Source organism: Podarcis tiliguerta (assembly GCF_965153285.1).
Source record: "Podarcis tiliguerta genome assembly, chromosome: 6".
NCBI lineage: Eukaryota > Metazoa > Chordata > Lepidosauria > Squamata > Lacertidae > Podarcis > Podarcis tiliguerta.
The window spans coordinates 8,271,625-8,294,191 of record NC_139539.1 but is presented as its reverse complement, the minus strand read 5'-3'; the positions used below and the strand labels follow the sequence as shown (position 1 = coordinate 8,294,191).

Genomic DNA, 22,567 nt, shown 5'->3' with positions numbered 1-22,567 from the left:
CCCAACAGAAATCATGACCTCTGAACAGTATGTCAGGAGTTCAGCCTACACTTGAGTAGGATCCTGGCAGAGACACATGCTCGACTGGCATGCTCTCTTCCTCCTGGTCTTTCATTTGGGAGCTTCAAAAGCTTTCTTCAGCCCGAATATCACAGCGACCGATGCGAACCAACACTGGCACACTTAGGGATCCACAGAGTTTGCGCTTCATGCTTGACAGACCTCAGCATTTTAGCTAATCTACTTTTTTTTACATACAAACTCCTGCAGAGACACATGCTCTACTGGCATGTTCCTTCTCTCCTGGTCGATTGTTCGGGAGCTTCACAAGCTTTCTTCAGCCCGAACATCACAGCGACCGATGCCAACTGACACCGGCACACTTAGGGAGCCGCAGAGTTTGTGCACCTTGCGTGACAGACCTCAGCAGCTCAGCATTTTGGCTAATCTACTTTATTTACATATAAACACACATGAAGCACTGCAACATGGCTCCCGCTCATCAGACAGCAAAGAGAGAACAAAGGACAATAGTCCCACTTCACAGAACACAGTAACACAAACATCTTGTTTCCATCACTTCCCACTCTGTGGAGTCAAAACTTACACCGTCATCTGATAGACAACAATCCTATGACTGCAATCACAGAGCAGGAATTTTAACATGAATATCAGTTTCTGGGAATCACAAGAGGGGAGATTGTCCTTAGGTCCTGCTTTCAGGCTTCCCACAGGCATCTGGTTGCCCAATGTGATGCTGGGATACATGGTTCTTTGGTCTGATTCATCAAGGATTTTCTTATGTTCAGAAGAATAGCTTAGGCACCTATCTTTTCCTTTGAATGACATATTTTTGCTTGGATTCCACATTTTTATGACTACTACTCCTTTTTTAAAAAACCTGCTCTCCATTATTTTTTGTGTTCCCTAACGTGAAACAAACAGAAGAAAGGGGATGCCCCAGTTTTTAATACCTAGCAAAGAGGATGATCTTCTACTTCCCCAGAAAAGGGATAAGATTATGAGACATTCTCCTGGAAAAGTGGAGCACTTGCAGAAGACCTTTCCAGAGGATTGTGGCATACATCTTGTGAGTTTATGTATATATTAGAATTTTTGGGAATTCAGGAGTTTGAACTATCTACTCCAGGGCTGACCTTATCCCCTTTGCTCTGCTTCACATCATAGAGAGAGAGAGGTCAACTTCTCCAGTCATAAAGCTCTTCTGCCTCTCCTTGGCTGCTTGGAGAGCAGCCATAGCCCAGAGCAAAATATAGTCGATATTCCTTTGGTTTGGCTTCAGTGAAACAGAGAACTAGCAAACAAAAGGAGGGGAATCAATGAGGTTCCACGTGAGGTATGGAAAGCTTCAGTATAACATTCAAAGATGACCTCAGGCTCCACTGGAAGCGGGAAAGGAACGCTTATATTTCTATTTCCATTACAGGCAAAGGTTTAGCAAGGAAAATGCTGCACTCTGGTCAGCAACAAGGATGACCTTGTTTGTCCTCTGTATTATGGAGAAAGACGAGTTGATCTATTAACTCAAAACTTTTCTCCATCTCTCTCTCTCTCTCTTAAAAAAACCTCATCAGTTCAACATATTTCTTTACCAGTTTGCAATTTAAAAAATACACACCAAAGTCCCTGTCAAAATTTGTTAGCATTTTTCAAGCTATTTCATCTAATATAATGCATTTGTTTGTAAGGGTGCCTAAAAGCACACATTTTCACTAAAATGTGTGCTTTTTTGCACACTTCCCCCTGATATACATACTTTTATACACGATTCTTGGCCAGAGAACTGCACCGTAAAATTCTGAGAAGGAATTTCTCAACTGGGGTGCTACAACAACAACAGCCTTTGCCATAGAGAGCTCGAAGATGCAACTGGTTATGGAGCCAACTTTGATGCACCCTCTAGCAACGCACTGGAATTACTATATCCATTTCTCATAGCTCAAGAAAAAGGATGGTATTCACGTATATTTTTGCATTACTGCAAGGAATAGCACTAGAGCAAAGGGATTTCTCACCATGCAAACTCTGTACCATCACCAAATCCGCTCTGAAGAGTTTGGGGGAAACCCAGAACAGATTTAGGGGTCATACAGGGTTAGGAGAAGTGGGCACAGTTCCATTTCACAAGGAGAAAACCCACCACTGATGGAGAAATCTACTTAGTGCTGTGTTCAATGCAACCCAGTGCTGTTGGGAGAAACAAATTCTCCCAGTTCTGTTCCTTTCTTGTTCCTCTGGTTTCTGCTGTCCCATATTCTAACCATCCAAAGTCCTGGTTTAATTAAGATAACTTCCAAATTTAACTCCAGATTTGGAACATTCAAAATTTTTATTCAGCCTGAAATCACGAGGAGCCAAGCCAAAGTCAGCACCTTGGAGAGAGATTATAGGATGGTTTCATGACCACAAATGATGCTCCTGCAGCTAAGGCCAAGCATCCAAGATGCCCCAACAAGGTGCTGGACTGCTGCAACTATTTGAGGGCTGGGTATTGATTGACAGGAGGTTCCACCCCCTGAAGCCTGAGTCCTGGCCAGTTAAAAGGGCCATTGCAGCTGTTGGCTCCTTTGCGGTAATTGGGCTTCCACCTGTGGAGATCTCTCCTTGGGGACTCTCTTGATTCCCCAAGGAGACTATGGATTCCAGTAGCAGGAGGTATCTCCTCAGGGTTCAGGACAAGAGAGACATGCTCTGGTACCTGTGGACCCCTGCAGGATGGACCAGGATATGGTTCCATCTTCTCCAAGGAGCTGAAATTGATGGAAGACTCCCTTTTTTGAGGAATTCTGGTCCAGGGTCAGGACATAATGTGCTCTGTGTGCATTTACCCCATTTGAACTCCAGCACTCCTTTTCTAGAAAGTAGGCACCGAATGTAAAACAAGATAAGAGGGCTGGCTCTTCCTCCTTTGCTCAAGAGGCTGGCGCGGCTGCACAGAACCCCGTGTTGTTTACTAAGCTCCTCTCCTTTGTCTTTGATCAAATATACATGCCGCCTTAGGACACACTCTGTACAGTTTTGCACTCGTCTTTTGGGACTCCCGCCTCATCTTAGCAGTTCCTTTTCAGAGAGACTCTGCTGAAGCTTTCCTTCATTCACCTAAACAATCAAGCTCCTCAAAGATCTTGTTTTCTCCTGTACTCCCAGCCTCAGAGTTAACTTTTGCCCCCCCCCCACAAACCCCCTGTCTCAATTTGCGATGTTCTCTCTTCTTTCTGGCAGCTGAAAAGCAAACAGTTCTCTAATGAGCTACACAGCAAGCAACTTTTTGGCATAGTGAGGCACTACGGAAGCCTTTGCCGACAGCTTCATCCAGTTAGGCCAGAAGTGTCCAGATTTGCTCCCCTCAAACCCCCAAGAAGTCATGAGTCTGGATAACAACACTACAATCTCCTGCAGAATCCAAAGACCAGGCAATAATTTTTTTTTAAAAAAGGAGTAATGTCTCAGGCAAGGCTATGCAGCAAAGTGGAACTGATGCTAATTGATCATCCTTTGCTCACAATCAGAAATGATTGGTGGAGAAGTTTTCTTGCAGTTTATCATAATCATGGTAATGTGCCTTGATGGCTGGATAATCTCTCCCCCTCCCCCCCGCCTTTGGAAAGTGACACCCTTTAGGCACCAGAGGAATAATTTGAGATAACTTTGCAATTTGAACTGATAATTGAGTGTTAAAGAGTGATTTTCTTCAGTGCTCTAGCCATGCTTTTATTTTAGCAAAATTTATATACCGCTTGATTGTAATAAAATGTTGGCGGACCAAATCCACACAACGGGGTGAGCTCCCATTGCTCTGTCCCAGCTCCTGCCAACCTAGCAGTTTGAAAGCACACCAGTGCAAGTAGATAAATAGGTACTGCTGTGACAGGAAGGTAAACAGTGTTTCTGTGCGCTCTGGCACTCGTCACAGTGTCCCATTGCACCAGAAGTGGTTTAGTCCTGCTGGCCACATGACCCAGAAAGCTGTCTGTGGACAAACGCCGGCTCCTTCGGCCTGAAAAGCTAGATGAGCACTGCAACCCCATAGTTGCCTTTGACTGGACTTAACTGTCCAGGTGTCCTTTATCTAACCTTAATAAAACGGCAAAGTGGTTTACAAGAAACATTAAAATCACCAACGAAAAATGGTTAAAAACAAGTAATTTAAAACATTCAGAAGACCATTGATATCGAAGGTGGACTAAAAAGAAATTAAACATGGCAACAACTTTTCTTTTCACACAGCTGCCAAGAATCCACCCAGCAACCTCTTTGTAGACTCAGAAACACCCAGCAGCTTCCAGGTCCACTGGGATCCTCCAGAGGGCGCTGTGCAGCACTACAGACTCAGCTACGCTCCCGAGAGTGGAACCAAGCACCAGGAAACGGTAAGTTTTTTTGCAGGGGGTGGAGCTTGGGGAGATGGGGTGTGGCTTCCCTGTTAGACACTTCCTTACTTGATTGATGTGACCCACAGCCACACAAGACTCAGAGTTGCCTATGCTAAAACGCACAAGCAGTTCAGCAGTGAATAGCATGGAAAGATTACATAAATTAAAAACGTTAACAGTTTTATTGTTTTGGAAAATAAACTTTTTTATTGAAACCAAAGAAACCAAATATGTTAAGTTTCAGAGGTGAAAGCCCAAGAAGAGTCATAGAAAGATTTTGCTTCCCCTCACTTTAATTCATCTTATAGGGTTGCTGTGCGGAAAAAAATAGGTGAGGGGAAACCCATTTTCTCCTCACAACCAACCCTATAAGATGAATTAAAGTGAGAGGTTGCAGCTGATCCAAAGTCACCCAGAAAGTTTCATGGCTGAGAGGACATTTGTGTCAGGAGTTCAGCCTACACTTGAGTAGGACCCTAGCAGAGACACATGCCCGACTGGCATCTTTTCACCCTCCTGGTCTTTCATTTGGGAGCTTCATAAGCTTTCTTCAGCCCGAACATCACAGCGACCAATGCCAGCTGACACCGGCACACTTAGGGATCCGCAGAGTTTGCGCATCATGTGTGTGACAGACCTCAGCAACTCAGCATTTTGGCTAATCTACTTTATTTACATATAAACACACACAGAGCACTGCAACATGGCTCCCTCTCACTCTAGCATCAGACAGCAAAGAGAAAGAACAAAGGACAATAGTCCCACTTCATGGAACACAGTAACACAAACATATACCGTATTTTTTGCTCTATAAGACTCACTTTTTCCCTCCTAAAAAGTAAGGGGAAATGTGTGTGCGTCTTATGGAGCGAATGCAGGCTGCGCAGCTATCCCAGAAGCCAGAACAGCAAGAGGGACTGCTGCTTTCACTGCGCAGCGATCCCTCTTGCTGTTCTGGCTTCTGAGATTCAGAATATTTTTTTTCTTGTTTTCCTCCTCCAAAAACTAGGTGTGTCTTATGGTCTGGTGCGTCTTATAGAACAAAAAATACGGTATTTTGTGGGCCTTCGGTCCAATCACGGACTAATTTGCTGGATGAAAAAAACAAAAATTGCACGAAGGATGTTTCCTTGCATTGATTTTTGAATCACCCGAAATGGAGTATTTTGTTGGGGTTGCAAAAATGGCAGCTTCTGCTTTCCACAGATAACAGTTTCTGGGAGGAGCAAGTCAATCACTCTCCACTCACTGCTTCCTAATCGACTGTACATGGTGACGGTTTCCGCAGTCTATCTCACAGGAGAAAGTGACCCTGTATCGACCATAGGCCAAACAGGTAGGCAAAACAGTGGCCTCAGCCCTAGGTTTTGGAGGGCCTTGCAGGGCTGTTGTCATGGGGGCACCAGCTGCAGTGCGGGCCTCTGGGATTACAGGTATGACATGCTGTTTTCCCCGCAGGGCATCCCTTCCCCAGCTGACGAAATCATCCCTCCTCTGTGCTCCCCCAGTGCATGGCTGAACTATGGGAGCGGAGAGGTCTTTGGTCCCCTCTACGTTTGCGGGCAGGGGCCGATGCTGAGTGGACTGAGGAAGCCAAGTGCGGTGCCGTTCGATGTCTTGCTCCTCTGGAGTGCGAGAGACGAAGCTGCACTGTGCTGGGCTCCACGCTCACCACATGCCAGTAATGGGTGCAAAAGTGGGCACACCAAGAAATTCAAATTTGTCCTTTGACTTTTATCCTCCTAAAGTAGGACTGGTGAGGGGCGTGGCCTGGAGAGAGGGTGTGTGGCCTGTGGAGATTTCTGAGGGCCAGACGGAAATATTTTTTTTTATTATTATTATTATTATTATTATTATTATTATTATTATTAACAACAACAACAACAACAATAATTTATTATACAGACATACCTCGTGTAGCGTTTGCTTCAGGTTGAGCATTTTTAGGTTGCGTCACGCAGCGACCCGGAAGTACCGGACAGGGTTACTTCTGGGTTTCGCCGCTCGCACATGCGCAGACGTTCAAAATGACGTCACGCGCATGTGCAGAAGCAACAAATCGCAACCGGCACACGCTCAGACGCGGGGTGCATTCTGCTCATGTTGCGAACGGGGCTCCGGAATGGATCCCATTCACAACCAGAGGTACCACTGTATATACCCCACCCATCTGGCTGGGCTTCCCCAACCACTCTGGGCAGCTGCCAACAGAATATTAAAAACGCTATAAAACTTCAAACATGAAAAACTCTCCTAAACAGGGCTGCCTGTTCAGATTTCTTCTAAAAGTCAGATAGTTGTTTATTTCCTTGACATATGGTGGGAGGGCGTTCCACAGGGCGGGCGCCACTACGAAGAAGGCCCTCTGCCTGGTTCCCTGTAACCTCACTTCTCGCAGGGAGGGAACCACCAGAAGGCCCTCGGCGCTGGACCTCAGTGTCCTGGCTGAACAATGGGGGTGGAGATGCTCCTTCAGCTATATTGGACCGAGGCCGTTTAGGGCTTTAAAGGTCAGCACCAACATTTTGAATTGTGCTCAGAAACGTACTGAGAGCCAATGTAGGTCTTTCAGAACTGGTGTTATATGGTCCCAGCAGCCACTCTCAGTCACCAGTCTAGCTGCCGCATTCTGGATTAGTTGTAGTTTCTGGGTCACCTTCAAAGGTAGCCCCAAGTAGAGCGCAATGCACAGAGGGCCACATTTACCTGGGCCTGAGCTTCCCCATGCCTGAGCTACATAAGCACCTATTCTTATCTTTCCCGTAGCTTCTCTTTTGGCCAGACTGCCCACAATAAGAGGATCTTACCCTTTCAAAGCTGAAGGTAAGGCAATTTATTTTTGCTTCTTTACCAGTTTTACCTGTGTCGTGATGATTTCCCCTCTTTTTTCGTGCCTTTCTAATTTTATTTTTGTTTGGTACAGACATCAAGCAACTTTGACAGGAGATGGAAGGGTACCTTCAAAATCCAGTATCAATGTTTTGACGATTGCTGGATTTTCATATTCTTTCTAGTCCCTCATCCCTTTCCTGGCATCATTCGCACAATTTTCCTGGAGCTCTTTAAGCCACAAACGGGTCCCTCCCTCCTTCTCTCCCAAATGCATATCCAAGGTGAAACAAATGCAAATCCACAAGGTGTAGAGTTATTTTCAACAAATGTCTGGCATTATTCAGCGAGAGGATATTTATTTCAGTGCCCTTGGCGGAATAGGAAAGCTATGAATGTGCTTCAGAAACCCTTTCAATTAATTCAACTCCTCTGTAAATTGTGTTATTAATGTAAGTGGGTTTGTCACAGGTGTCTCCTCAAATGACTGGCTATAAAACACGATAGCAAGAGGATTTGTAGCACGTGTTGAGCAAACAGGGCTATTTTCTTATATATATAAAAAACAACACACAACAATAATCTGCCAAGGAATAAATTGTAAAATATAAATGTTGTGGGAAAGGGTTTTTGCAACTCCTTTGGAGACTACAAAGGTTTCGGTTGGGTGTTTATCAGGGAACTGCAGTGAAGAATGGAAATGGAATACAGCAGCAAATTGGGGCCAAGCAATGTCATGGAAAGGGTGGGTTGTGGGTTTTGGTTTTGACGCTCCTTGGAATTAGATTCCTTGGGCGGCAGGTGGGTGCATACTGAACCCATCTTCACAGACTTCTCCAGCATGTCCCCACCTCCTCAGATTGGCTTGGGAGAACCCCAGGAACCCATAGGTGGCAGGAGCAATAGGGGGGAAATTGTTCTGCCCAGAAAGCTGAAATGCTTGCATGGATGAAATGATGCAATGCAGTGCCCAGCACCTCCACATAGACCAGGGAAAGATTCCTGCCTGAAACTATTGGCAGCTGCTGCCAGTCAGTGTAGATCAGACATGTCCAATGCATCGATCGCGATCGACCTGCCGATCCTTGGATGAATTCTGCTCAATCCTCCGGAGACGTGCCTGAGCAGCCACACCTTGTCCTGAGCTCCTCTCGCAGGAGGGACTGTATTGACTCTGGACACCCACCCACCCCGGCCCTGTTGGCGTGTGCCCGCCCACCCTGTACCCACCCCTGCCATGTCAGGGGAAGCAGCTGGCGCCTGCCCCCTGGGGGGAAGCACCCATCCCTGCCCCCTGGGGGAAGCAGCCAGCATGCACCCATCTCTGCCCCCCTTGGGGGAAGCAGCCAGCGCTCGCCCACCCTGCACCCATCCCTGTCACCCACCCTGGACCCATCCCTGGGTGGTAGATCACTGCCAGTTTTTATATTGCACGGGTGGCCAACTCCCAAGAGACTCCAATCTACTCACAGAGTTAAAAACTGACAGTGATCTACCCCCTTTTTTTGGGTGCAGGTAAAATTTGTTGAGCCTTTTTTAGGGAGGAGGTAAGCCCTGTTTTGGGGAGGGTACAGGGCAAAAATGTTGAGCTTGTTTGGGGGGGGGAGCCGCTGATCTACCACAAACTTTCAGTGATCTACCTGTTGGGCGTGCCTGTTATATTGGATCATAGATCACTGACTACTTGAAGTTGAATTTGCCTGGTGTAGACAATATGGGGGGGGGGGGAGAGCTTCCTATGTTCCAATGCTCCTCTTCTATAAAAAAAAATCCTTCCAGTAGCACCTTAGAGACCAACTAAGTTTGTTATTGGTATGAGCTTTCGTGTGCATTCACACACCTCTTCTATAAAACTCTAGATCAGGGGCCAGCAAACTTTTTCAACAGGGGGGCGGTCCACTGTCCCTCAGACCTTGTGGGGGGCCGGACTATATTTAAAAAATAATAATGAACAAATTCCTATGCCCCACAAATAACCCAGAGGTGTATTTTAAATAAAAGGGCACATTCCACTCATGTAAAAACATGCTGATTCCTGGACCGTCCACGGGCCGGAATTAGAAGGTGATTGGGCCGGATCCAGCCCCCGGGCCTTCATTTGCCTACCCACGTTCTAGATACATTGATTGATGGTGCTATTTAAGTAAGAAAGACTTTTGTAATAGTGATCATATGCCCTAAGCAGATGCTCAGAAAGACAATCACAAAACGCGACACCCTCTCGAGTGTCCTTGCCTTTCAGGGGCACCTCTCATTTTACCATCAAATGCTCCATTTTCCCGGCTTCCAGCTTGCCCCCTTTGTCTGGGACTGTTACAGAAGCAAATAACTGCAGCGCTTGGTTCTTTCTGAAGGCGTCTTTTCCCCCCACTCAACCCATTTAGATGGAGAGCACTTTCTAACTCTTCACCAAAGAGCCTTTGATTCTTCCTCTCTTATCTCTGATTTGTATGAGCTGCGGCTCCCAGTTTTTGATTCCTTGGCTCAAAGGATGAGAGAGGATTTAGCAGGGGATTTCCTGTAAAAGGTGAACTGCAGACGTATGCCAAAGTGTTTGTATTATTTTCTGCAAAACAACTCACTTTGCCTTCCGAAACGCAGCTGGCTTGAATGGGCATCAAAAGGAGAAAAGCGCTCACTCCTTTTCACCACCTACAATTAATATAATGCGATGGCCCACTTACTCCTGAATTCGTTCTTATGGCAGCCGTTTTAGTCTGTATGGGTAAACAACGGCAAGGTGAAAGCTGCACTTTACAGAATACGGTCTGGAAAAACAGAAAACGGTAGCAGGGAATAAATAAGAAATGAAACGAAAACCCCCCAACTTGCATGGCTGGAATTGAGTGCAACATTTTACTGTGATTGCAGTAATTCACCTTTCATCAAAATGAAAAGGTTTTGACAAGCAAGGGGGAGGGGAAATGAAGGCACCCTCGTGGCGGGGAGAACAGCAGGCACGGGATAATAAGGATTAGAAATCGCCATTCTCCAAGGCAGCTGGAAGTCAAGACAATTTTGCAGCCAGCCCTAGCAAAATGATGAGTGGACTTGAACGATGCAGGCATTTCCAAACCTGTTTGTCCCATTCAAATGTTCTATTTAACAACATTTAAAAAAAATAAAATAATGTGCAGTGGATTGGCCCCCAGTTTGAAGACTAGGATATTGGACATCGAGGCCACAGAGCAACATAATCAACAACAAAATGCTGTCTAGGGGTCTTGCTTTCTGCCTGAAGGCCACATTCCTTTCAGAGCAACCTTCTGAGGTCCACATGCCTGTGGGCAGAGCATCATATACAAGTTTTACCTTTCATTTTCTGGGCTCCACACCTGCCGGAGAGCCTCTGCCAGTCAGAGTAGACCATATTAGGCTGCATCAGCCATCCACAGACTGGTTCCTTCTGACTGTTGTTGGAATTCCATCAGACACAGTCAGCATGGTCAATAGTCACAGGGTGGTGGGTAGAGATGGCAGATAGTCCATCAACATCTGGAAGGCAGGAAGTAGTGATAATGATAATGATAATGATAATGATAATGATAATAATATATTATTTATACACCACCCATCTGGCTGGGTTTCCCCAGCTACTCTGGGTGGCTTCCAACAAAATATTAAAAATACAATAAAACATCAAGCATTAAAAAACTTCCATAAACAGGGCTGCCTTCAGATGTCTTCTAAAAGTTGGGTAAGGCTGGGCTATAGGTTCCAATCCCTGTAAAGCAGGTTTGACTGTATGCAAATTCAAAACCAGGTTGGCCCTTTGAAATGTGTGAAATTATTCATCCAATGAAGAAGGATGCTGGAAGTTTTGGGGCAGAGAAAGGAAAGGACTTCTCCATGCAGCATATAATGAAACTGCAGAACTCGCTCCCACAAGAGACAGGCATAACAACCAACTTGGATGCAGTGGCGTAGCGTGGGGGGTGCAGGGGGGGCCGGCCGCACCGGGCACAACATCGGGGGGGGGGGAGGCGCTCGCACTCTTAGCTCTCTGCCCCTACCTGGCTCACTCACTCTCTCTCACTGCAGTGCTGGCTGTGCGAATCCGATCCGAGCCCCCTGGTCGCTGCCCACTGTGGAGGGGGGGGGGGTGTGCCAGGCGTGCGGTGCGGTGCGGTGCGGTGCGGTGCGGAGAGAGAGCGAGGGACTATCTGGGGGAGGGACAGTGCAGCGGGGGGCACAAATTACTTGCCTTGCCCCGGGTTAGGGGGCACAAATTACTTGCCTTGCCCCGGGTGCTGACAACCCACGCAACACCACTGCTTGGATGGCTTTAAAAAGGAGATTGGGCAAATGGGTGGAGGAGAAGATAATCAATGACTGCTGGCCACCTCCACAGTTGAGGGCAATAATGCTTCCAAATACTAGTTGCTGGAAACCACAAAAGGAGAAGATGCTCTTCTGCTCAGGTCCTGCTTCCAAACTTTGGATCATCATCTGGTTGGCCATTGTGAGAATAGCATGCTGGAACAAATGGGCCACTGTCCTGATTCAACAGGCTCCAGAGCCCTTTGTGTTGTTCTCCTTCAGGTAACTAATATATCCATGCTTCCTTTCATGTCTCTTCCTTTCCACCTGTTCCATGTCATTCTGAAGACTGCCCTGTCCTGGACTCCATGGAAGGTTCTCTGCAAGGTAGGCTGCCAGCTTCTTCCTTGTTTTTGCAAAAAAAGAGAGAGCCCTCCTCTCTTGGTTATGCAGTGTCTCAAAGATCTAGGTGCTATATAACAGATACAAGCAGGTGCTGGAAACATAATCCAACCCCCTGCAATGCAGGGGTCCTACCCACAGCCATCCCTGGGTGGGCTCAAACCACCAGCCTTCTGGTTAATAGCCACTGAGGGACATTAGGCCCTGCCCACATGCTTACAACCTGATTAGAATTCTTTATAATAGACAACGAGGTCCTAATTAATGGCCTTTGGTTAAGCCTTAGAATTGGGGTTCAGTACTGTTGGCCAGTGGCCTGAGTTCTGCACCACTTCTCAGGGAAGCAGTGGGTTTGCTCCCACCACTAAGGGCAGGACTTTGCAGGGGCCCATTCAGGGTGGCATCAACCCTTCTTTTAATAGCTGGAGGCTACACCCAAGCCCTAGCAGCATGAGTGGAAGAGCAGGCCATGCTTGCTATCTGTCAGGAGCCCAGGCTGCTGTCTTGATAACACAGCACACAAGTTGTAATTAGGTGGGAGATTTATTGCAATACAAACAATGAGCCTCGGATGCCTAACTGTACGTCCAATGCTTATGAATCAGTTGACCCTTCTGAGGAGTGCTTCCGAGTCTGGCGGAATATCCTGAACCTATGACCCTTCCGTTTCTGGCTTTGTTTTCTATCTAAAACCTTTCCCATACATCTGCTTCTTGGGCTAACTAACTCCCCTTCTGGTGAGGAACTGCTCTCCCTCCTGCCTTCCGAAACTGCCTGTGTTTCCTGAGAGAGTTGGTTTCTCTCTAGCACACTCTTTGCATTCCTGTCATTCTCAAAGCGAGGGGGAGTTGAGATACTACTGTTTATAGCTGCCTGGGAAGAATGCAAGTCTCTCTCCTGTTGGCTGCTTCTTAACTCATATCGTGCTCTTATACTTTGGGCAGAAGTGTTCATGACACTCTCCTTGCCTAGTCACCATATTCTATGCTGACCTCACCCTCTGATGCCCATGCAGTGAAGAAATCTAAACACATGGAATTGGCTCCCCACTTCATTCTGGGGCGGCATGCAACAAATACTTTCTCCTCCAACATACTGGGGCTAGCAGTGACAAAATGGAGGAGGCAGGACTGCTCTTCCCCTCACACAGCTACCACTGGACCACCATATTTCCATGGAGGACTCAGATATAGGGCTCAGGTCTTTGGCCTTAACGTCGCTCCCCATTTGGGCGTGGATTTGTGCAGGCAGATTTAGCTAGAGAGAAAGAAAGCGAGTTGCCCTTGCTCCGCTTTGGCTTTATCTGCCTGCTGTGACATCATTCCGTGGCCCAAACTGATTGGTTGTGTGACGACGTTGCCGTTATCAGGGAGAATAAGTGCTGTTTTGCAAGCTGCAACTAATTGGGAGCTACAAAGAGCAGCAAACCAGAATGAAAAAGGATACCCTTGTGTGGTGGGGGGTTATTTCTGGAAATGTTTTGCCATCCGTTGTCCCCCCCCCCCCCGTCCTGATGGCACCAAAAACTTTTGCTTGAAAATGTTTGGCTCAGCCTTTGCACTAACGCCTATTACTGAGCATGTGATCCTGCCAGAGAAATCCAAGGGAATGTTTCTTTTACAAATATTTCTCTTCAACTGAAAGGATTTCACAAACAGAATTGCTTAGTGCCTCAGCTGCGCTCCTTTGACCTAGTCCTCTTGATACCAACCGCATATAGCTATATATGGTCTACAGCTGTGGCTTCAACTTTCCCTTGATAACATTATTAACGTTTAGTGCAAACTTTAATTGAGATGAGAAGATTTCGACGCCAGGGTCTTTTGCAAATTTTAATCCCCATACTACATACTGCCATCTTGATAGATAAAACTTAGAACTGGGTTATGGGGAGATGAACCTGGTGGAGGCAGGCTATTGATTAAAAGCCCTCCTTCCCTTCTTTTTATGCGTCCCTTTTGCTATTTATATAATTATCTCCTTTCCAGTTGTTCCTTCCTCCTGCCCGCACCCTGGCCTCAGCTTTCCATAAATTCAGATAAGTGAATGGGTTGGGGAGGGGGGAGGGAATTGCTGATTGCAAAGCCTGCTTGCATTAAAGACTTTAGAAAGTGACTCACAGAGCTTTAATGAGAAGTCGGCGAGGAGGAAGGAAGCTCCGAGGGCTGGGGGATGAGGTCCCCCCTCTCTCTTTTTTGTGGGAAAATATGTATTTGCCATGCAACTCAGGTCAACCCTCACTTAGCAGTTTAAAGTGTGTGGGGAGAGACATGAAAATGGGAAAAGGAGCAGTTTAATTTTCTGCCAGGATTTTGCTTGCCTGTTTGTTACAACGCGCAAGCTGATGCTATTTGGGAGCGACTGGGCAAATCTTTATGGCTGATTCACCCAAACTTCACACATACACACCCATTGGAACAATCTACCTTGTCCAAGAGCTGATGGAGTCCCATATTCTAAGAACTGGGGATGGACCTGGGAGCTCTGGGTTCAAATCTCACATTTGATATGATCTCCAGCCCTCCACTCCTCCCCTCCTTTGTGGCGATTGCTGCTTTTAGTACAGACAAGGCATTCCACTATATTCCTGGTTCTCTGTTTTCTCCAGGTTATGATATGATGGAGGTGTTTGGACTGATGGAAAAGGAGTACGCCTCCATCAAAGGAGTTGCTATGGAACCCTACATCTTCCTAGGAATCCACACTTACACTCTTTTCAGGGATATCCAGCTGACCCGGAAGACAAGGTAAAGTGTATGGCTCCCAGTACATTTCCGAGCACAATTCAAAGTGTTGGGGCTGACCTTCAAAGCCCTGAATGGCCTTGGCCCTGTATACTTGAAGGAGCATCTCTAGTCCCATAGTTCAGCCTGGATACTTGGTTCCAGCTCCAAGGACCTTCTGGCAGTTCCCTCACTGCAAGAAGTGAAGTTACAGGGAACAAGGCAGAGGGCCTTCTCGGTGATGGCACCTGTCCTGTGGAACGCCCTCCCATCAGATGTCAAGGAGATAAAGAACTATCTGACTTTTAAAGACACCTGAAGGCATCCCTGAACATGGAAGTGTTTAATGGCTGGTGTTTTGTTGTGTTTTTAATGTTTTGCTGGGAGCCGCCCAGAGTGGCTTGGGCAACCCACTGAGACAGGTGGCATGTAAATAAACAATAATAATATAACACGGGAAACTGGCTTAGGAAGCCTGATTGCAAGGTCAATTATTAGTAGTGTAGGGTGACAGAACCACTTGCGGCTTCTGTTTCTTAAGCCAGTTTCATGGGTGATTGCATGGTCTTTATTGTAATGGGTTGCTCCTTTTCTGATTTTGTGTTATGCCTCACACTCTTGAATTTTGCTGGTCACTTAGGGACTTTGGGTGGAATTCAACTAAACAGCTCCATTAGCAGAAACGCTGCAGAAGGAGTTCCACTTGCACAACAGGGCTGTCTCCCCTTTCCTCCCCTTGTGCCCCCCCCCCCGAAATTGGCTCCGGCAGGGGTCAGGAGGATGCCCCCCCGAACAATGTGTGAAGGGAGGAGAGAGGAATTCATTCTGTCTGGGCAAGCTGAAAACCTTTCACAGACAGAGTGATCGGAAGAGGCCAGGGAAAGAAAACAGGGAAGAGAAGTAAAAAAAAAAAAGTGGCACTGAACCACCTTGTAAATGGGCAAATGTTCAGTAAGGTGAGTGCTGATTTGGGTAATTTGTTCAGCTCTGTCAAATGTGCTAATTTCAAAGTGAAGTTCGTCATTAAAGACTATTCAGGGCAGCCCTAACACAAGGTTAATGAAAGAGTTGTTAAGAAGAATTGCTTTACTTAGGAACATAGGATATTGAACCAGGCCAATGGTCTATGTCGCTCAGAACTGTCTGTAACCAGGGTTTCAGGCAGGAATCTTACCCAGCCCTGCTTTCAGAAGCCAGGGATTTAAAGCTGAGACCTTTTGCATGCCAATCAGGTGCTCTACCACTGAGCTACAGTTCTTCCCTTGCTTTGAATACTCTCAAGCAACCTGATGATTATTAGTATCATTGGCTGGGGGTGTTTCTGGGGTCCTGGCAGAAATGATCTCCTCTGCACAGAAAAATCAACTGGAGTTTGAAGCTCTCACGCTTGTGGATTCGGGTGGAAATTCAGAGTTTCTGAAGCACCTCTTTCAGAGGACAAAGGAGGTTGTTGCTTTTCATGGCACCGTCTCTGTGCAGAGGCCCATAAATTGATTTCTGAAACGCCTTGGGATAAATTGAGGAAGCCGCCAGAGCTAGCTCTGAGGTACTGGAGATGTTTCATCAGCAAGGTCTGATTCGATATGCATATATCTCATCTCAGTGCTTCTGCTTTCGCTATCTCACACTCGCGGTATCGTTAAGCAGCCATCTATCCAGCCATCAGATAAGGCAAATGGATCTCTGCCACGTGCAGTTTTCTGATGACATGCCTAAGAATTCCCCTTCTCCTTGCAGTCACTTTTGGGAGGAGCAAACAAACTTTCAACCCACTTTTGGAGGAAAACATTGCAGGGAGAGCACTGTGGCTTCCTCCTTGACACGGAACCAAACGACCTTGTGACTTTCATTGCACAGTCAAAATTAAGGGTGTCTAATTTTCATGGGACGTGGGTGGCACTGTGGGTTAAACCATAGAACCTAGGACTTGCTGATCAGAAGGTCGGCGGTTTGAATCCCCGCAATGGGGTGAGCTCCTGTTGCTCGGTCCCAGCTCCTGCCAACCTAGCAGTTCGAAAGCACGTCAAAGCGCAAGTAGATAAATAGGTACTGCTCTGGCAGGAAGGTAAACGACATTTCTGTGCACTGCTCTGGTTCGCCAGAAGCGGCTTAATCATGCTGGCCACATGACCCGGAAGCTGTACGCCGGCTCCCTCGGCCAATAAAGCAAGATGCAAGTAGACAAATAGGCACTGCTTCGACGGGAAGGTAAATGGCGTTTCCGTGCGCTACTCTGGTTCACCAGAAGCGGCTTAATCATGCTGGCCACATGACCCGGAAGCTGTATGCCAGCTTCCTCGGCCAATAAAGCGAGATGAGCGTCGCAACCCCAGAGTCGGTCACGACTGGACCTAATGGTCACGGGCCCCTTTACCTAATTTTCTAAGTTTACCCAGCAGCCATGGAGAGGGGGCAATCAGGATTGGGGCCACGGCACATGAGGAGGGAGTTAACCCTTACCACAACCACATGAAACTCCATCCTCCACCCTTAATATGTTATTCACCAGGGTATTCTCTTACATTGTGTGTCCAGTTGCAGAACCCTACCCCTCCGGGAGTCAGTCTGAGAGCAATGATTACACACGACAATGTATTTTGGGATTAAAATGGCCACAACTTTATTAACAATTTCTAATGTAGGGAACCTTGGCTTAGGCACTGGGCGTGTATCCCTCTCAGTCCCCCATGCTGGGGCACTGAGGTATGGCAGGGTTAATTGGAACAAAGAGGGGCACTGCAAAATGTGTGATTACACAGCTAACCCCCTTTCCATGCAGCTGAAGGGAGATCACTGACTGCCTTTTCAGCTGCCTCACAGCTGTCCATGGAGGCACAGGTCAAATCTGTATCCAGGGCAGCTGTTTACCAGCTCCATCTGGTATGTAGGCTGAGACCCTATCTGCCTGCAGACTGTCTCACCAGAGTGGTGCATGCTCTGGTTATCTCCCGCTTGGACTACTGCAATGCGCTCTACGTGGGGCTACCTTTGAAGGTGACCCAGAAACTACAACTAATCCAGAATGCGGCAGCTAGACTGGTGACTGGGAGCGGCCGCCGAGATCATATAACAACGGTCTTGAAAGACCTACATTGGCTCCCAGTACGTTTCCAAGCACAATTCAAAGTGTTGGTGCTGACCTTGAAAGCCCTAAACGGCCTCGGTCCAGTATATCTGAAGGAGCGTCTCCACCCCCATCGTTCTGCCCGGACACTGAGGTCCAGCTCCAAGGGCCTTCTGGCGGTTCCCTCACTGAGAGAGGCCAAGTTACAGGGAACCAGGCAGAGGGCCTTCTTGGTAGTGGCGCCTGCCCTGTGGAACGCCCTCCCATCAGATGTCAAAGCGATAAACATATTTTTCATCTTTGTTGGAAGCCGCCCAGAGTGCCTGGGGAAACGCAGCCAAATGGGCGGGGTACAAATAATAAATTATTATTATTATTATGTTTGGCCACTGACTCCCCTCGCAACTCCCCTTTTAATGGGGAACCCTGGTAACGCCGCTGCAGGAGGGGTGAGTCACCACTTCACACACCCCTTATTCAATTGATAGACAAAAGGATTCCACCCAAGGCCTAAAACCACCACCCAAGACCACAGAAATCGTGGTCTCACCGCCAAGACTACCAACAGCTGAAAGAACCCGCTAGAGCAGCCTTTCTCAACCTGTGGGTCCCCAGATGTTGTTGAACTACAACTCCCATCACCCCTAGCTAGCAGGGCCAGAGCTCAGGGATGATGGAGTTGTAGTCCAACAACATCTGGGGACCCACAGGTTGAGAACCGCTGCGCTAGAGGCTTGCCAACCATTCCTCCAGGCCGTGCTTAACATCACCGAACCAGTGTTCATTCCCCCATGGGGTCACGTGCACCCCGTCAAGTCTGAAAACTTGGATTGATATTATCTTACACTAGCTGTCAGGGACTGTTCAGGGTTTTAGACTAGGATCTATCCTAGCCCTACCAGGATTTAACCTAGGACCATCTGCATGGAAAGCAAATGCTGTACCTGTGCGCTATGGTCTTTCCCCACAGGCCTGGTGTGCTTGCTTATGATCATTGTGTAAGCTGGCCATTCGATTACCCTGAGGATATCTGCACCTGTTCATAAATACTGGGTCAACTTTGCCACAGTTTTATGGCCTTCTGCAAGTTGTGCAGGTCTCCATTAATCGATGACTTTGGAGCATGACTTTGCTTGTCGAGTTGCCTCCCAGAGTCTTCTCTGTAATCTGGGGTTTATAATGGCCCGCCATGTATCCCATTTGATTCTATTATTGACTACAGCTTTGCAAAGCAAGACAGACTGGATTATGAAGAGGCATGCTGTAGCTTCCTTTTTAAGTTTAATTGCTGAAACATAGGGATAATTTTAATCTTGTTTAAAGAAGCAAAGCTTCTTAGCATCGAATTGTGAGATTCCACAGAGTACCCTTAGTCAAAATGTTCAGAGAATCAAGTTGGTTTGTTCATGTAGCCAGAATATGTGAAGACAAAGAAGAAGGCGGTTTGCCCTTTCAAGGGCATGATGCCATTTTTAAAGATGGAGAAAAGCATGAGCGTAAGACCTCACCTTTGGTTTGCATCCACGCATTCTTAATTGAACATGGGTCCCAAAAACACCCATGGGACGAGTTAGTCACAATTTAACCACCACTAATTTCAGTGGAAGGGACGTGGGTGGCGCTATGGGTTAAACCACAGAGACTAGGACTTGCCGATCAGAAGGTCGGTGATTCGAATCCCTGCGACGGGGTGAGCTCCCGTTGCTCAGTCCCTGCTCCTGCCAACCTAGCAGTTCGAAAGCATGTCAAAGTGCAAATAGATAAATAGGTACTGCTCTGGCGGGAAGGTAAATGGCGTTTACATGTGCTGCTCTGGTTCGCCAGGAGCGGCTTAGTCATGCTGGCCACATGACCTGGAAGCTGTACGCAGGCTCCCTCAGCCAATAAAGCGAGATGAGCGCTGCAACCCCAGAGTCGGTCACAACTGGATCTAATGGTCAGGGGTCCCTTTACCTTTAATTTCAGTGGAAGTAAGATCTGCTTACTTGGTCTGGATTGAACTCATTGCCATGAAGTTGAGAACTGGCAACTATCACACCAAGGAAGCCGATACATGATGCTCATCATATTGATTATTATTATTTATTAAATTTGTATACCGCCCCATACCCATAGATCTCAGGTTGGTTCACAACTTAAAATCACAATATATATGGTATATATAAACAGAACAAAACACTGCACCCCAGTGTTCACTAGAACTCTTTTATTTGATGTAGTCATAGAATCATAGAATTGTAGAGTTCAGTTCAAGCAGAGCAAAGACAGTATAAATTCAGCAAAAGAAGCGGGTCCCACAGAACAAAATACCTTGACGGCCAAGGGCCAGGGTAAAGAGGTGTGTCAACAACAACAACAACAACAACAACAACATTATTTATACCCCCCCCCAAAAAAATCTGGCTGGATTTCCCCGGCCACTCTGGGCTGCTTTCAACACATATAAAATCATAAAAAATGGCAAAAGTTGTACAGTGGTGCCTCGCAAGACGAAATTAATTCGTTCTGCGAGTTTTTTCGTTCTACAAGTTTTTTCGTCTTGCGAAGCAGCAATGTGTATTTACGGTTTCCCATAGGAATGCATTGGCGGTTTTTTTAAAAAAGGCGCAAGACGTTTCATCTTGCGAAGCAAGCCCATAGGGAAATCCGTCTTGCGAAGCAACTCAGAAAATGAAAAACTCTTTCGTCTTGTGAGTTTTTCGTCTTCCGAGGCATTCGTCTTGCGGGGCACCACTGTATAGTGAAGATGCAGCTTTGTGGGGAGGGTGTTTCACAGTTTATGGGCTGCCCCAGAGAAAGCCCTCTCCCGGGCCACTGCCACCCCACACTTCTGAAGGCTATGGGAGCACCAAGAGAGCTCCCCCTGATGATCTTGGCATGCAAGATGGTGCATCTGTGAGGATGGATATTTCGGACCTATGTCATTTAGGGCTTTCTTCAAATTTCTTTCAGGTAGGTTTTAATTGTGTTCAGTCTGTTGCCATGGCACCAGGGATTAGCTCTTGGAGGCCATTCCAATGTTCTCTGCTTAGAAGAGCTTTTTGTGTCTTCACTTATTTCCTCAGCGAAGTGTTTCCTTCTGGGATGCCAACCGAATACACTATCACTTTCCTCCTCCGGCTCCTGCCAGAAAGCCCTCGGGAAGCCTTCGCTGTGTGGCAGATAACAGATGAGGACTTCCAGCCTGTACTGGGCATCATACTTGACCGTAAGGAGGCTCATCGATCATTCGGCAGGGAGATTTGGTTGCTACAAGGGATGGGGCAGCTGAGCCAGAATTTCCCGGAAGACAATTTTCTGAGAAAATTCCAGACGTTTTTCTTTCCTTGTGTCACCTAGACAAAGCAGCCGCTTGGCAGAATTCTCTCTGAGTATTCTGCACTATTTGTGTGCCTGTTATGAACAGGCAATGTGTGAACAGGCATCACATCAGCGCCAGATATTGAAAGCATGTTTAATACACCTTTAAAGCACACGGCTTGCCCAGAAAAAACTGGGAGCTGTGAAGGGTGCTGGGAATTGAAAGCTCTGTGAAGCGGTTCCCAGGATCTTTTTTTTGGGGGGGGGGGAGCAACATGCATTAAATCTGCCTTAAATTTGCTTTAAATGTATGGTGCGGATGTGAACCTAAACTGCCCCAGAATGATGGCTGGTTCAAGATGCAAAATGGCAGCTGGTTGCATTCATGATTGCTCTTTGCTGGCGCTGGCATCAGCATCAGCAGGTCAGTAATAATGGAATCAGTGAATTCCTAATTCAAAGAAACAAACAGCTCAGGAGGCCAGGCCTAGTGAGCACAGAAACTCTTCCCGAAGATCTTGCCCCAATGAAGCAATTTCAAGGACTGATGGTCCTCACCTTCCCACAGCTCTCCTCCTTCCCAAGCAATCTGAAACTTCATTGGAGTGGCTGTCTCTGCTCTGCCCTCTTCATACCTCTTCTGGTGCTGGGAAACCAAGGCGGAGAGGAGCTGGTTGCAGCAGGAGCAGGAGACCCCCTGGCTTCTTCAGCAGCCTGCCTGATCTCTGCCTGTTGGCCCCATCCTCTCCAGCCTCTGCTTCTCTCTCTGATTCTGGACTGCTCCCTGCTACAGCCTCTTCCTGCTCACTAAACCCTGTTACCTCTAAACTTCTGACATCCCTTCCTCTCAGTCATCTCCCGATCTTCTCCCTCTGACCACTCATCGTCGTCCCACCACCAGTCCCCAGGCTCTGAGCCTGCATCCCTTGGGGGTTCCCCAGCTCAAAAGTGGGTAGCAATAGATTTTTATTCATTTTAAAAATATATGTGCCACTTAATTACAATGGTCTCTAAGCAGTGTACAAGAAATACTATACAAAATGGTAAAAACGGGTTAAAACGATCAAATTAAATTAAAATGACTCCTGGATTTTTTAAGAAGAATTCAATAGGCACTGGAGGTTCAATAGGAAAGATTCAAATGACTGGTTTACATGATTCATATATTTTCAGACATACACTATGATTCCCGTAGACCAGGGGTACCCAAACTTTTTTCAAAGAGGGCCAGATTTGATACGTGAGGGCTGACCAAAGTTCTTGACTTTTTTTAGGATTGAAGTTGTAAATTGTTGATCTTTTCTTAGGATTTACCCCCAAAGTTGTTGAGCTCCCCCCCCCCCATTTTTACCACAAAGTTGTTGAGCTTTATTTAGGATTGAGGTTGCCAAGCTTTTTTAAAAAAGGATTTTACCCCAGGCCATATACTGTCACAGGGGCCAGATTAAATCATCTGGCAGGCCATAGACCATCTCTTGAGATGTTGTTCCATTCACTCAGATTTTCAGTTCTCACAAGTATGTGTTTTACTATTTTACCGTTATTACTTCAGCATGTGCAAAGCCTACAGTCCACTGTCCTCTTTGGTTTTCTTT

General features: G+C 46.8%; 2 protein-coding genes across 4 annotated transcripts in view; one reads left to right on the top strand and one right to left on the bottom strand.

The window, feature by feature from the left end:
- Nucleotides 1-22,567, bottom strand: part of PTK6 (protein tyrosine kinase 6) — a 736,207-nt gene that overhangs the window by 79,334 nt on the left and 634,306 nt on the right. The window lies entirely within an intron of this gene.
- COL20A1 (collagen type XX alpha 1 chain) overlaps nt 1-22,567 on the top strand; it is a 131,344-nt gene that overhangs the window by 56,414 nt on the left and 52,363 nt on the right. For both annotated transcript variants that reach the window (XM_083447254.1, XM_083447253.1), the window contains exons 19-24: nt 4,249-4,391; nt 5,601-5,730; nt 7,161-7,217; nt 11,832-11,870; nt 14,494-14,632; nt 20,738-20,880. In XM_083447254.1, coding sequence (XP_083303380.1) covers nt 4,249-4,391; nt 5,601-5,730; nt 7,161-7,217; nt 11,832-11,870; nt 14,494-14,632; nt 20,738-20,880 — 651 coding nt within the window. The remainder of the gene's footprint in view (nt 1-4,248; nt 4,392-5,600; nt 5,731-7,160; nt 7,218-11,831; nt 11,871-14,493; nt 14,633-20,737; nt 20,881-22,567) is intronic.